The sequence below is a fragment of the Micropterus dolomieu genome, linkage group LG19 (genome assembly GCF_021292245.1).
Source record: "Micropterus dolomieu isolate WLL.071019.BEF.003 ecotype Adirondacks linkage group LG19, ASM2129224v1, whole genome shotgun sequence".
Classification (NCBI taxonomy): Eukaryota; Metazoa; Chordata; class Actinopteri; order Centrarchiformes; family Centrarchidae; genus Micropterus; species Micropterus dolomieu.
The window spans coordinates 25,086,610-25,099,704 of NC_060168.1; the positions used below are offsets into that span (position 1 = coordinate 25,086,610).

Below are 13,095 nucleotides of genomic sequence, written 5' to 3' on the forward strand. Positions count from 1 at the left end.
GTGTCTGCAAACGGCAATTTTTGCGTCTTTCTCTGACACTTTAAAATGCTTCCACACTGCCGACATGTCAACGTAATTGTTCGGTAAAATTTAATCGGCCTTTTGATTTATTAGGCCGAACACCAAAAGTGCTTTTTTTGACTATATTCAGCCGATTGATTTCGATGGCCGAACATTCGGTGCATCCTTAATTAATCTTTTCCTCCAACTGGACTTTGTGGAGTGTATTCTTTTGATACAGTGAATGTATTGGTAAATACAACTACATGTGTAAAAGAACAGTTTGCTATTTTTGATAAAATATCCTTGTTTCTTTTCTTGCCGAGAGCTAAATGATAAAATCAGTACCACTTTTTTTTTCACCTGTAATTTAAGTACAGGTTAAGGCTGGCTAAGGCCAGGAGGCAGTTAACCTAGCCTAGCCTAACAAAAGATGGGGGAAATCGGTGGCTCTGTCCAAAGTTTAAAAATCCGCCTCACAGCACCTCTAAAGCTGTTGCGTGTGTGAAGCAGGCGCGTGCTCCGATCGCCACAATACGCTAACTTTGTGTATCTTTCTGTTGTGCATATTCCTTGACCACCAAAGTGGCGGATAGCTCAACCATTTCACTCTCCACTGCCAGAATTAACCGCATTTGGCGGGTGGTGGGTGTTAATTTCATTCCCTGCACCCAACGGAATACAATAAATGCAGTCAGGTACTCAGGCAAATGCTGCACAACAAAGCACCGGCCGGTGGTAACTCCGGTTTTGTCGGAGAATTGCTTGTCTATTAGACGCGAGAGGGGTTTTATTTTCGTTGGCGAACTTTTGCCTTGACACTCAGTATATTTTGTTTCCTTGCTGGGATATGGATATGGACTCTATAGTGATTTAAACTCATTCATTGGTGGTTGAACTGTGGCTTTGAATTGAGTGACTGACTGAATAACATACTGTGGTGAACTCCGATATAATATGACTGAATTGCCATGTCTTGACTCTCAAATTATCTTTCTATTAAATTATTATAATGTGAAACTTCTTCACTACTCATCAAGCAACCCATTTTATTCTGTCCCTTTGTAATATGCTTTCTTTCTGTCATGGTTGACATACAGTATACAGTAATAATTTACTTTGATCGTGTATCTTCAATTGAAATACCTGGTTCTTAAGTAAGGTGTGGAGAACATGTACTAAAAGACATGAGTCCTTTGTGCATGCATGCAAACATAAATGTATGAACATTGAATGACATTATTAACATTTAATGATGCCTAAATGAATGCTGAATGTTATTCCTTAATTTCACGCATACATTTTAAAAGTGGCAGATGAAATGTTCAGCGTTCAGCATTTTACACCTGCTTTGTGAAATGCTTGCCATGCATACATTACAAATTTCCGATTTGAAATATTTCCACACTGCAGACATTTTAGCGTGGTCCTGTCATAAATGGAGAGCAGTTTGTTACATGACGTGGGTAAAATTTCTGAAGTGTGGAAATATTTTTAATAGGAAAATTCACCCAGGATCCAGTGGCTCTCCTTACTCAGTTTCACCCAGTGTTGGCAGTATAATGCTGGTTAACTCACCTCCAAAGGCTTGCTCTTAACTACCGCGGGTTTGCTTAGGGACCATCAATAAATTAATGTTGTTATAATAGTGTTATGGAAAAATCACAATTTTCTTAAGGCTTCCATGTCATGTGACCTAGGGACTCCAACCCAATGCTTAATTGTACTACTAGCAACACACCCCTTCATATTAAATTTGAGTGGATTTATTTATTTATTTTTCATTTTTATTCATATTTTTATGGAAAAACAGCTTTTTTTCAGGAGTCCCTGAATCACATGAAACAGAAGCTATTGAAAAAAGCTGTTTTTTCATAAAAATATTAATAAGGGGAAGGCCTCCAAGTTCTTCTTTGCCCAGGGCCTCCAAATCACTAAAACTGCCACTGAGTTTAATGTAATTGTAATTCCTATAATAACCCTAAACTCAAGCCCTCACCTTAACTACTCAAATCAAGATTATCCAAAATGACCTCAACCTCAGTATTACAGTTGGAAATAACAGGGCTCTCTCTCACACACACTCTCTCTCTCTCTCTCTCTCTCTCTCTCTCTCTCTCCCTGTCTTTGGCACACTGTCTGATCAAAGGCGGTCAGTCAGAGGGTAAGCTATATTTTTACACTTGTGAAGTGTGGCGTTGAAGTGGCCCCAGAGACCCAGAACAAGTCTGCCCTTTCGCCCATTCTGGCTCTCACCTTGTCTCATCTTTCCCCTCTCTTTGTTCACCCTCGCTTCTCCACACGTTTTGCTTTCTGTCTACCTCTTCGTGAGCCCTCTCCCTTACCTTTGCTTTTTTATTGTTTTAACTCCATCTCTCATTCTTTTAATCTCAATTTCTCTGCCGTCACTCCAGCTTTATTTGTCTGTTTTTAGCAATCTGTCAGTCATCTGTGTGCTAACCTTAATTTGAACTTCAGTTCACTCTTTCTTTTTCCATCTGTTTTCTCCTTAACTTCTGTTTGATTTGGTTCAGCTTAGACAATATAAATCAGCACATTTCAATAGCACTTTGCTGTATTTTGTTCATTCTCTAGTGTTATCTGTATACAGTCCAATTCAACTGCACTTTGCCTTGCCTCTTCCCTCCTCTTTTCAGTTAATTTCAGCCAGCACAGTTGAATTTATGCAATCAGCAAAGTAGGACATTGCCAAAACATTCAACTATTAATCATTTTCTTGTACTTCTCCACTCTACTTTCCCAACTCTGTTAGATCTATTGACTCAGTCTGTTCACAGTTCAGATGCAGTCCAGTAGCTTTTCTTAGACACGGGGGGGTGGACAAAGGCGAGACTTAGAAGCTATTCGAGTATGTTTGTTTTGTCACCCTGCCCAGCTTCCTGTCGGTCAGCAGAGAACTATATTCCGCTGAGTAATGCAGCCATAGTGAAATCTCCGCATTTGAGCGCGCAAACCCGTCACATAACTCTGCCCCCTATTTGTTTACCTAGAGCTGGAATAATAACTGTGTCCAAAGAAAGAGACGCAACTGCAGTAGTTTCAGGGTGATTTATCGCCCCGGTTGATGGCTATCTGCTGTGGTAAGAACATGAGGGCTGTAAAATCAAGCGCTCCTGTGAATGATTTCCTCTCCTCCCTCCCTGCTGTACGTTTTTTTTCTCTTTGATCTGCTTCCCGTGCTTGCTGATTGTTGTGTTTCTTTAAAGAGGGATATGTCTGGATGAATGGACGCATGAGCATGGATAGGTTTTATGTAAGGAATATGTCTTTGAATGGCTGCGTAAAGGGATGTGGATGTTTGAATAGATGTATGGGGTTAACTGGCCATTTTATGTTTTGTAATGAAGGATTTGCATTAATGAGTGGATGTTTGGTGTGAAGTCACTGTCTGTCTTTTTATGAGTTGTGCACACTACACAGATATGCATTTGTGAGTGGTTATTTACAGAGATGTTACATAACTGTCAAGGGGGCGTCTGGGTTTTACAAGAGGATCTCAGGGATGATTTTGTAAACAAAAAGATTTAAAAAAAGGCTTTTTTAAGAGCAGCTTACAAACCAAGGGCAATAGTTGCTGGACTAGTGGAAAATCAGGATTCTGGTGTGTAGGTCTGTTTGTGTATATGCATGTTTTTGTGTGTAGGTTCCCGGACATGTGAGTAAGTATTATGTGTCAGGGAGAAGAGGAAGTGATTAAAACATTTTTATCAAACAAAACAATTAGGATTATTACAGCAAATTAGGTTGTGTATACCACGAGGCACACTGCCATATGTTAACATAGCCAACATTGAAGTCTTGGCACTGCCTCCGGCGATGACTTCAGCCTGTCTGATTCTCCTTACACTGCAGAAAATGTATACCTTAACAAGTTACCAAGTCTCGTTCTCAGTCCTAAAAATTCACTCAGTGTAAAAAATCTGCAGACTGAGAGGATTAAATGTGTTCCTAATTCTATTTTTCAGTATGTTGTAACAACGTAAACAGAAGCCTTTTCACACCAGGCATGAATGTACTTGTGTGTAGATGCAGATTATTATTAACTCCACAGAAATTGATTTCATACTGTGGAGTGGAAGGTTATGTGCCAGTGCAGAATGTCCATGGGGCAGAAAATTTTATTGTAATCACATTAGTTTGCTGCATATGTCTTCATGCATAAAAAAGGATTCAACCAATAAAATGTAAAATTGTTAATGAAAACATAAAACAACAGTGTTCATAAAGCCAAGCAGCAAGCTACAATATCTGTGTGAGAGTTTCTAACATTTCAGGGAACCCTATGGATAATGCACAGTCTCCATACTGACATCTTGAATTTTCTGAAATGATGAAAATGTGCTTGTTGCCTAATCGACTAGTGCATTCCAAAGAGGTAGAACAATGGAGTTGGACAAAAGTGTTTTTAGAGCAATATAAATTCAAATAAATGAAATAAAAAACAAAGTAAAATACAGTAATATCTTTTAAAATCAATGAAAGCAAAAAGAGTTACTTTTTTGGAGGTAAAGACTTAATAAAAACTGTAACTCATGAGGCATAAAACCTTTCTGAATACTCTGGCTTTGATCGCTCTGTACATCTCATATAAGACTCCACATTCTTTCCCAATCCGTTCTCTTTCCACTGGTCTGAAGAACAGAACACTGCTTGTAAATATAAAACTGCTCTGTAAACCATTTCTCTGCCAATAACTTCTTCTGTTCTTTCCTTTATTTTCCTACCCTTCTTTTTCCCCACCTGTCGCTGACTGAGAGGGTGAAAGAGTGTTTCTGTGTTATTTATCTCTTTACATTTACACACATTCTTTTGGTTTACATTTGTATCCAGACTAACGCTACATTAAGCATCCATATTTTAGAGGCAATCAATACCAATACAACTTGTTTCAAAATACTATATTTCTTTGTTATTAGGTTTAAATTTTCCCTTTCACCCTCTCTCCACTTACAGTACGTCCACGTTTCACCCAGCCATCAAAGATGAGGAAGCGCGTCATCGCTCGCCCAGTGGGTAGCTCAGTGCGTCTGAAGTGTACAGCAAGCGGAAACCCTCGCCCCGACATTGTCTGGCTGAAGGACAGTCGGCCGCTGATGGACGAGGACGGTGGAGCAGGAGGGGAAGGGAAGAAGAAGAAATGGACCCTGAGTCTGAAGAACCTGATGCCAGAGCACAGCGGGAAGTACACCTGCCACGTCTCAAACAGAGCAGGAGAGATCAATGCCACCTACAAAGTGGAAGTCATACGTGAGTTAACATGTACTCTAGAAAGCGAAACTGAGTGGCCAACCTCAAAGATATAGATCAGTTATCAAAACAGAAAAAGGTCACCTTAATCAACTTTGATAAGTTGTTTTTTCCTTTTGAAGACTGGGTGAAGCTTAATGCAAGGAAGAATCTGCCCAGTTGAAGTGTCCAGTCCTAGTAGAGCAGGAGAGGTCAATGCCACCGCCACAGTCTGTCCGAGACATTAAAAATCTACCAGTATCCTCCAAAATATTGCAGGAATTTCCACTTAATTTTTCCTTATCCTTTGATCTGTTAAAAAAAATTCTATTAGTATATAAAATATCAGAATGCAGTAAAAAAAAAATGTTTTTAGGGTCCAATGTGACATTGTTAAATAACTAAAACAAATACATCTACACTTATATAAAACAGAAAAGCAGCAAATCCTCAAATTAAAGCTGATGGGAAAGAAGCCATTTTTGCCAGATAATTACAAACGACAATGAAAGTTGTTTATTTATTATCGATTGACTAATCGATTAATCAACTAATTGTTTCAGCACTACCTTTAAGAGATCAGATGTAACAACCTAAGAATGTGCCTGTAAAATGTCTGTGTTAAAATATGGCTGCATGTGGTCATTTCATGTTGCTAAACATCTGAAAGTACACTGAACAAAATTATAAATGCAACACTTTTGTTTTGCCCCCATTCATATTGTGATGAATGAATGAATAATGATCTAAGACTTTCTCTATGTACACATTTAATATAGTATGTTGAACGTGTTCACCTAGTCATAAAAGTAAGTTGTAGATTGCAGCATTAAATAAGACAACAGCAGTAGTGCCTGAAGTGTGTTTCATTCAGGTTATACTAACAAATTTGAACCACAGGGATGGTATCACCCAACATTTTCATGTTTCAGTCTTCAGGCTTCAGTATTAATTAATTAATTTAAGTTTTTAAGTATTGCAAAGTAGAGCTAGAATGCCCACGTGTGCAAATGTGCAGGTTAATGAGTTAAAAGTTAACCTGAATAAAAGTTTAAATAGCTTCTGTGGCATTTATTGATTACCACTAGGTTTGTCAGTAAACATCAGTCAAGCGAGTGAGGAATGTTCAGCAGGGTTTTCAGTTTGGAAGGTTTGCCAGCTGCAGATTTAGTCTAAATAAGTCTAGTGTTGCTTTTGACAGCAGAATGTGTGTTGTGAGTGTTTCAGGTTGTGTTGGAAGGCTGCAAAAGATGTTTTGGTGCTTGATTTAATGTTAAGCTGTTTGGTGGAGTGGAATGTGTGTGTGTGTGTGTGTGTGTGTGTGTGTGTGTGTGTGTGTGTGTGTGTGGTGTGTGTGTGTGTCGCGCGTGCACTGAACTGTATGTTACTGAATGTGATAGCTCTGTTGAGAGCCTCAGACTAGATTCTCTCACTTCACTCACCACATCTGTTGCATATTAAAGTACAGCTGTAGTCTTTCCTGAGAGACACTCGTGTGTGTGTGTGCATACACTCACACGTGTGTGTGTGTGTGTGTGTGTGTGTGCATACACTCACACAGAGGAAGTAAATCAAGCCACTGCTCGCTTATGTCAAATGTGACATTTTCTCGATCAGTAGAGATTCACTCAGCTGTCAGTCATTCACAGCTGTTAGAAAGAAAACTAGAAAAAAGGAGTCCAGGACATATATAATCCATAATTAGTGATATTTGAGTATAGTACACCAGGAACTAAATTCCTTTATGTGATAATTTATCTAATTTGTATGGTTTTGCATCTACTTGATTAAAAGCTAGGATAAAATTCATGTTACCCCTGCACTGTTGTCCAGCTTGACATCAACTTGTCTTCAGCATTACCTGACCACCTAAAAGCTAAATGAGTGGCAGTGTTGTTTGCATGTGTGGTTCCTTTGCATTACATTCCCTCCTTAAAAGTCAGTCAAAGTTTGGAAACTGTTGAATTACAGTAATCCTGCAACAAAACTGAGAATGCCTTTTAAATTCTGCAGAAGAAAGGCTTCAACAGCTGATCAAACAGGATAAAAAAAAATCTATCAAATTTTCTTGGGTTATGTTCTCGTGAGGTTGCATTACAGATAATAAAAAAGAGACTATTGAATTTCTCTACCAGGTGTGTTTATTCTTCTGTATAAACTGAGAAAGAAAAGGTAGGAGCTGAAGATAAGGGATCTTCCCAGAGAAGGGAGGATGTGGTGCTGAAGACAGCAGATACTGTGCAAATAATGCTTGCAATGCTTTTTTTAAGCTTCACACACTTCACAGTTAAAAAAAATTTAATGAAAAGAGTACATACTGTTTCCTCTTTACCCAGATTTTAGTTGTGGTTACAGATGAATTTGACAGGTTTAAAATAAAACAATTTCTTTTATTCACACTTTGTCAGCTGAAATAAAATTGAATATACTTTCTCTTTTTGTGTGTTTGTCTCTTTTGCGTCTCTTTCTTCAGAGCGTACAAACTCTAAACCCATTCTGACCGGTACTCACCCTGTCAACACCACCGTGGACTACGGAGGAACCACATCTTTCCAGTGTAAAGTCCGCAGTGACGTCAAGCCGGTTATTCAGTGGCTTAAAAGAGTTGAACCTGGTGACGAGAACAAATTTAACTCCACCATAGAGGTACAAAACCATGCACTGCCAAAACCACTTGTACATGAGAACACAATTCTCTGAGAAAGATTATGGTAAACTAGTAATATTTGACTGAACTAATCAATAAACATTTACATTGTTGATTTTGCTCAAAGGTTGGAGACCATCGCTTTGTGGTCCTGCCTACAGGGGAGGTTTGGTCGCGTCCTGACGGATCATACCTCAACAAGCTGCTGATAACCAGAGCCAAGGAGGAGGATGCCGGCATGTACATCTGCCTGGGAGCCAATACCATGGGCTACAGCTTCAGGAGTGCCTACCTGACGGTGCTACCAGGTCAGAGAAAGAAAGCGAGAAGAACTAACATGCACACGGAGAATTGTATACATCAGGTGCAGTTATGTAACGTTTAATCGTGAGGTTTACAATACAAACAGGAAGATACTTGACCAGCAAGTTTTGATCAACAACAGTAAACCTAAAAAGTGATTTTGCTACTGTAGCTAGTGCTAGTACCAGTTACATGAAAACACGTCTAATGCTAGCCTTTATTAGATACATGTCTCCACACTTGAGGTTATTATCTATATGTATTTACTTGCTAACCGGCTAACAAAATGTTAAGCTAACTAGCATGTTGCAAACCATCCAATCTTCCTCAGCTACCTCTACACTAGCTAGCAACAAAGCATACATCTCTCTATAATATCACCAGCTAGCAACATGCTAGCTAACGGCATTTTAAGCTAATTAGCTAACTGCTCAACCCAACAAACGTTTTTTTTAAACATTTAGACAGATGATTCTGTCTAGATGTCTTGTTTTTCCTTTCGTTAATTTCCTCATTTGTCCCTCCGTTGCAGATCTGAAGCCCCAAAGCAACTCTGTCCCTACGGCAACATCCCCTAGCCTCCCCTGGCCCGTCATTATTGGAATACCAGCAGGTGTTGCCTTCATTTTAGGCACCGCCCTCCTCTGGTTCTGTCAATCAAAGCGCACCTGCTCCTCCTCTTCTTCATCCTCCTCTGCTCTTCCTGTTGCCCAGCGTCTGCCTGTGGCCAATCGTGACCGAGCCTGCCCAGCAGTACCTTCTCAAACAGCCAACGGGGATAAAGATTGTCTTTCATATGAGGACTACATTGCCCATCAGCAGCTGCTCCTGGCTCAGGGAGGCGCAGGATTGGCTCCCAAGATCTACCCGAAGATCTACACGGATATACACACACACACGCATTCACATGTGGATGGGAAAGTGCACCAACACCAGCACATTCATTACCAGTGTTAGCAGCAAGGCTAACAGCAAGCTTTGGTGATACACATTCAACTCTTACATGAACATGTTCCTGTGCATGCAGACTCATTCACAACAGTCCATACTAACTGCTGACGTACAGAGCAAAGAACAAGGACAGCCACATGCAAGAGAGCACGCAGTTCATGTACAGAAACATTGGATCACACAACTCTTCCTCATTCTGCTGCAGCCATGTTGTTGTGTAAACACGGACTTATTCAAGACACAAATAATGAAGAATGTAAAGAAAGAAGACAAAGATCCTTATTTTTTGCCAATCTGGATGCCTATCCAAAACCCCAAAATATGTTTTATTCAAGCTTTTTTTTATACGAACTCTTTTCTGAAGATGTTTAAATCTCTCGTTTCTCAAAGGCCTTATTTGAAACCATAGTGAACTCTGCAGCTTCGAGGTAACTTTATAACCCAACAATTTATCTGTCTCTGTTCTTTTAGTATTTTGGACAGAACCACAGCCTCCTCAGTAAGAGTAGAAATACAGATTGCCTTCATTACAAGGTTCCAACTATAGTTACTCATGTATATAGTGGAATAAGATTATATGGCATTTAGCATGCTACTTCATCCTGGGTAATCTATAAAGAACAATATAGCATGTGTGTAATAATTTAGTGATATATCTCAGGCCTCAACCCAACTGAGCCTAAGAAACACAAATAAGACAAACTCCCACTGTAGGATGTAAGGATGCGAGCTGCTGGTTTTTGCTTCTGCTGAGCCGACAGCCCTTCTGATAAATGTCCGGCTGCTATCTGGGTAATGTGTGAAAAGATCTGATGTCAAACTGGGTTGCTGACTCCAGAGAGCATGTATCTGTCTTATTAGAATGATTTTAACTGCAGCTACAGGGAGATTTCTTCTACAACCTAGGAGCTCCTCAAGACGACAGTTGCAGAAGCTCTCCCAGCTCTGATTAAGTACATTTTCTGACCCTTTACTTCCTGGGGGTGGCATTTCTTGTTTGTCATCGTCTCCTTTGCAGCTTTGTTTGATGCTTGCTGACTTTAGAAGAGAGAGATGAAGGATATCAGTTCTCCATATTTCATACATTCAACCTCTTTAGTCGAGGTGCAGTGCCTCTGTAAAATGGTGCCTTCTAACAACTGTTTCCAGATTTCGTGGATCAATGTTGGATCACTGGATATGTCACAGATTCTTGTTAATCTGTTATGAGATTGAAAGGGCTTAAAAGAGAGGAACATCCTCAGACTATGTACAAATACATAAACTGCTCTTAGTGCTTTACAATGGAAAGGAATTATAATAACATCCTGATAAATTTATAGATATGTCTGGATTATTTGATTTGATCTGCAGATTTACCATTCGTTTTACTGACCACCTTAAGAGATGTTTAAAATAAAGAGATCTACAAATTTCTTTTATATGCATTTACATGTGGATTTTAGCCATTTTCTCTGTATTTGACTATAATTTGGTCTCATGTTAATGCCATTTGAAAGCCCTCACATACCTGTGGTACACCCCCACAAATGTTTTCACTAATTTTTGCTTATTAGACCTCCTCCAAGTGTGGGACAACTGAAACTTTTATCATTCTTATTCATATAATGAGTTTGGTAAATTTAGGTAATTATCAATGTTGCTCTACATGGCTTCATCCTGAGCAGAGGTCTAATCAGCCAGATGAACTGAAAACACCTGTTTGGGTGTTCAGGGCCTTTAATTTGTAAATGAGGTCCCCAACAGTTGTTATGAGTAAAGCAATTAGTACACTATATAAATGATCCTAAAATAAGCAGTTTTCAAAGCCAATTTAAGCTTAAGTTAGAGAGAGTAGATATAAAGTTAAGGTCACATTTGCCAGGTGATGATATTGTGTTTGGGATTGTAAAATCAAATTAACCCAATGCATCAGAAGAAAGATATAAGGGATCCACAAAATCCCAAAGGTCATTATGAAAAAAAGTCCAGAAGTCCATAGAATTTCTTTCTTTTCTTTTGTTTTCTTAAATTTATTTTCACTAGCACTAAGATCTGTACTGCTTACTTACTTAACTGACACTACTAAAGCATGAACATAATTTGCAAAACTAGAATCAGTAAAGTACTGGTTATTCATAGTCAAATAATAGGATTTCGTTAGAAACATGCAGATTCCAATCTTTTCTACTGGGTATTCTCATGTATTTAGTCTTATTGTTTCATTGCATTTTGCATTGGCTACTCCTGATAGGTGTTGGGAAGTTCCCTCACACCACACCATGATAAAATCATTTAGATTGACCCAAAACTCATCAGAAACCAGCCCTAACAAACCTCCTTCCTTTCGCTCTTTCTCAGGTGTCCATCTTGTTTTTCCTGTGTGCACCCATGAATCTGACCACTATATAAACTCTGCATAAAATGTTATGCTAAGATTAAATCTAGATTTCAGCTGTTTTACATTAGAGCACCCTAAAAGACATACTCAGCCATGTGTGAGTGTAACAGTGGGGTGACTCTGGCCAGAGATGTTTAAACATAAAAATGAATGTCTGCTAAAGAAAGGAAAGAATTGTAGGCTTACCATGAAGTTGATTGCATTTGCATTAAGTCTGTGTTTCCTGCTGCAGACCTTCTTCAGGACAAAATACAACAGTGAGAACTTAAGGCGTAAAGGTGTTACAATCATGTGACAGGAAGTGATATATTGACATCACCTGGTAACTTTAGTTACACATGTGGTCGATCTTCAGCATGAATTTTCCACATAAATATCAAGAAAGAAAAATGTACAACTATATTCATATGTATAATTCATATATGCCCATTTTTATAATACTCATTGGCATGTTATCTTTATCCTGAAAAGAACAGGGGGCCTGCAGACCAGAGCTTATATTTTCAATCCCTTTTATAGATTTTGTTTCAAACCTGTGTCCTTTGTATTATTATAAATGTAAGGTGTAGCTTGTAAAACATGCAATCTTCAGATATGATTAGCCACACCTTTCTACCTGCACAAAGACCTATTTACCTAAATTAAGTATATGTGTTTCATATCCCCAACAGACAGCCTGCGACCAGTGTATTTCATGTTAGTGCCCTCTCTCCGTTCCGATATAACAAATAAAATGCATATGAAAGTACAAAGTACTAAAATTAAGTTAATTAGAACAGCAAAGAATAAGATTATATAAAAATGATTATTATTATATTACAGTTCCAAATGGAGACATTTATCATTTATTTTCCTCTCTAGAAACAGCGTAAACTGCATTAGTAGCTCTCCCTTTGATATGTTCTTCTTGTCCTCCCATCATTTCTGCTTTGAAACATCTGCTGAACAGCTGGAGTGTGTTTTTTTGTTTTAAAGTATTTCTTCCAATGTTGGAGGGATGGAAAAGTAAGTAACAGTAACATTTTCCTCAATGTTTTTCTGTGAAAATCATTGTCAACTCAGTTTTTCACTTATTTCACACATTAAACTCAGTTTAAAAGTTTTTTTGTGTCAAAGCTAATGGACTGCCAATAGAAAAACTGTGTATATGTGCACTTACCACTAGCATGTTCATGGAATGACATTTCTGTTGAAATTATAGGCATTTTTGGATCGTTTAGTGAGAATGCTTTGGACCATACACTAGCTCTAGCAACACATTGACCCACAAAAATTGTCTCGAGATTCAAAAAGAAAGTGTGTTTCTAATTTATTTTGTTTTTTTCATATAATTGGGCATTATACTGCATGAGTGGATTTTGTGTTATACTAGTAACGTAAGCTATGTAGCAAATACCATGTTCACGTCATTGTAAGATACTGTATTTATACGTGCTGACGGAATATACGAAATTTTATCATTAATCTTTGTATCGACAATCTTGTACAGTCTGTTGTCATATAGGTTAAAAGTATGTTTTCTCCCATTTTAATCATTTTAATGGTGCCATTAAAAAAGTTAAATATA

General features: G+C 38.4%; 1 protein-coding gene and 1 long non-coding RNA gene across 3 annotated transcripts in view; one reads left to right on the plus strand and one right to left on the minus strand.

Moving 5' to 3' along the window:
• The window catches only part of fgfrl1a (fibroblast growth factor receptor like 1a), a 79,878-nt gene extending 66,783 nt beyond the window's left edge, over positions 1 to 13,095 (plus strand). For both annotated transcript variants that reach the window (XM_046030473.1, XM_046030472.1), the window contains exons 5-8: positions 4,975 to 5,268; positions 7,721 to 7,893; positions 8,022 to 8,202; positions 8,730 to 13,095. In XM_046030473.1, the coding sequence (XP_045886429.1) occupies positions 4,975 to 5,268; positions 7,721 to 7,893; positions 8,022 to 8,202; positions 8,730 to 9,154 (1,073 nt within the window). In that variant the 3' untranslated portion in view covers positions 9,155 to 13,095. The remainder of the gene's footprint in view (positions 1 to 4,974; positions 5,269 to 7,720; positions 7,894 to 8,021; positions 8,203 to 8,729) is intronic.
• LOC123957576 lies at positions 4,125 to 8,437 on the minus strand. Its single transcript, XR_006821827.1, has 5 exons — positions 8,088 to 8,437; positions 7,759 to 7,858; positions 6,805 to 6,911; positions 5,353 to 5,442; positions 4,125 to 5,248 (listed from the first exon to the last, which is right to left on the minus strand). It is a non-coding gene; the product is annotated as an uncharacterized LOC123957576 (long non-coding RNA).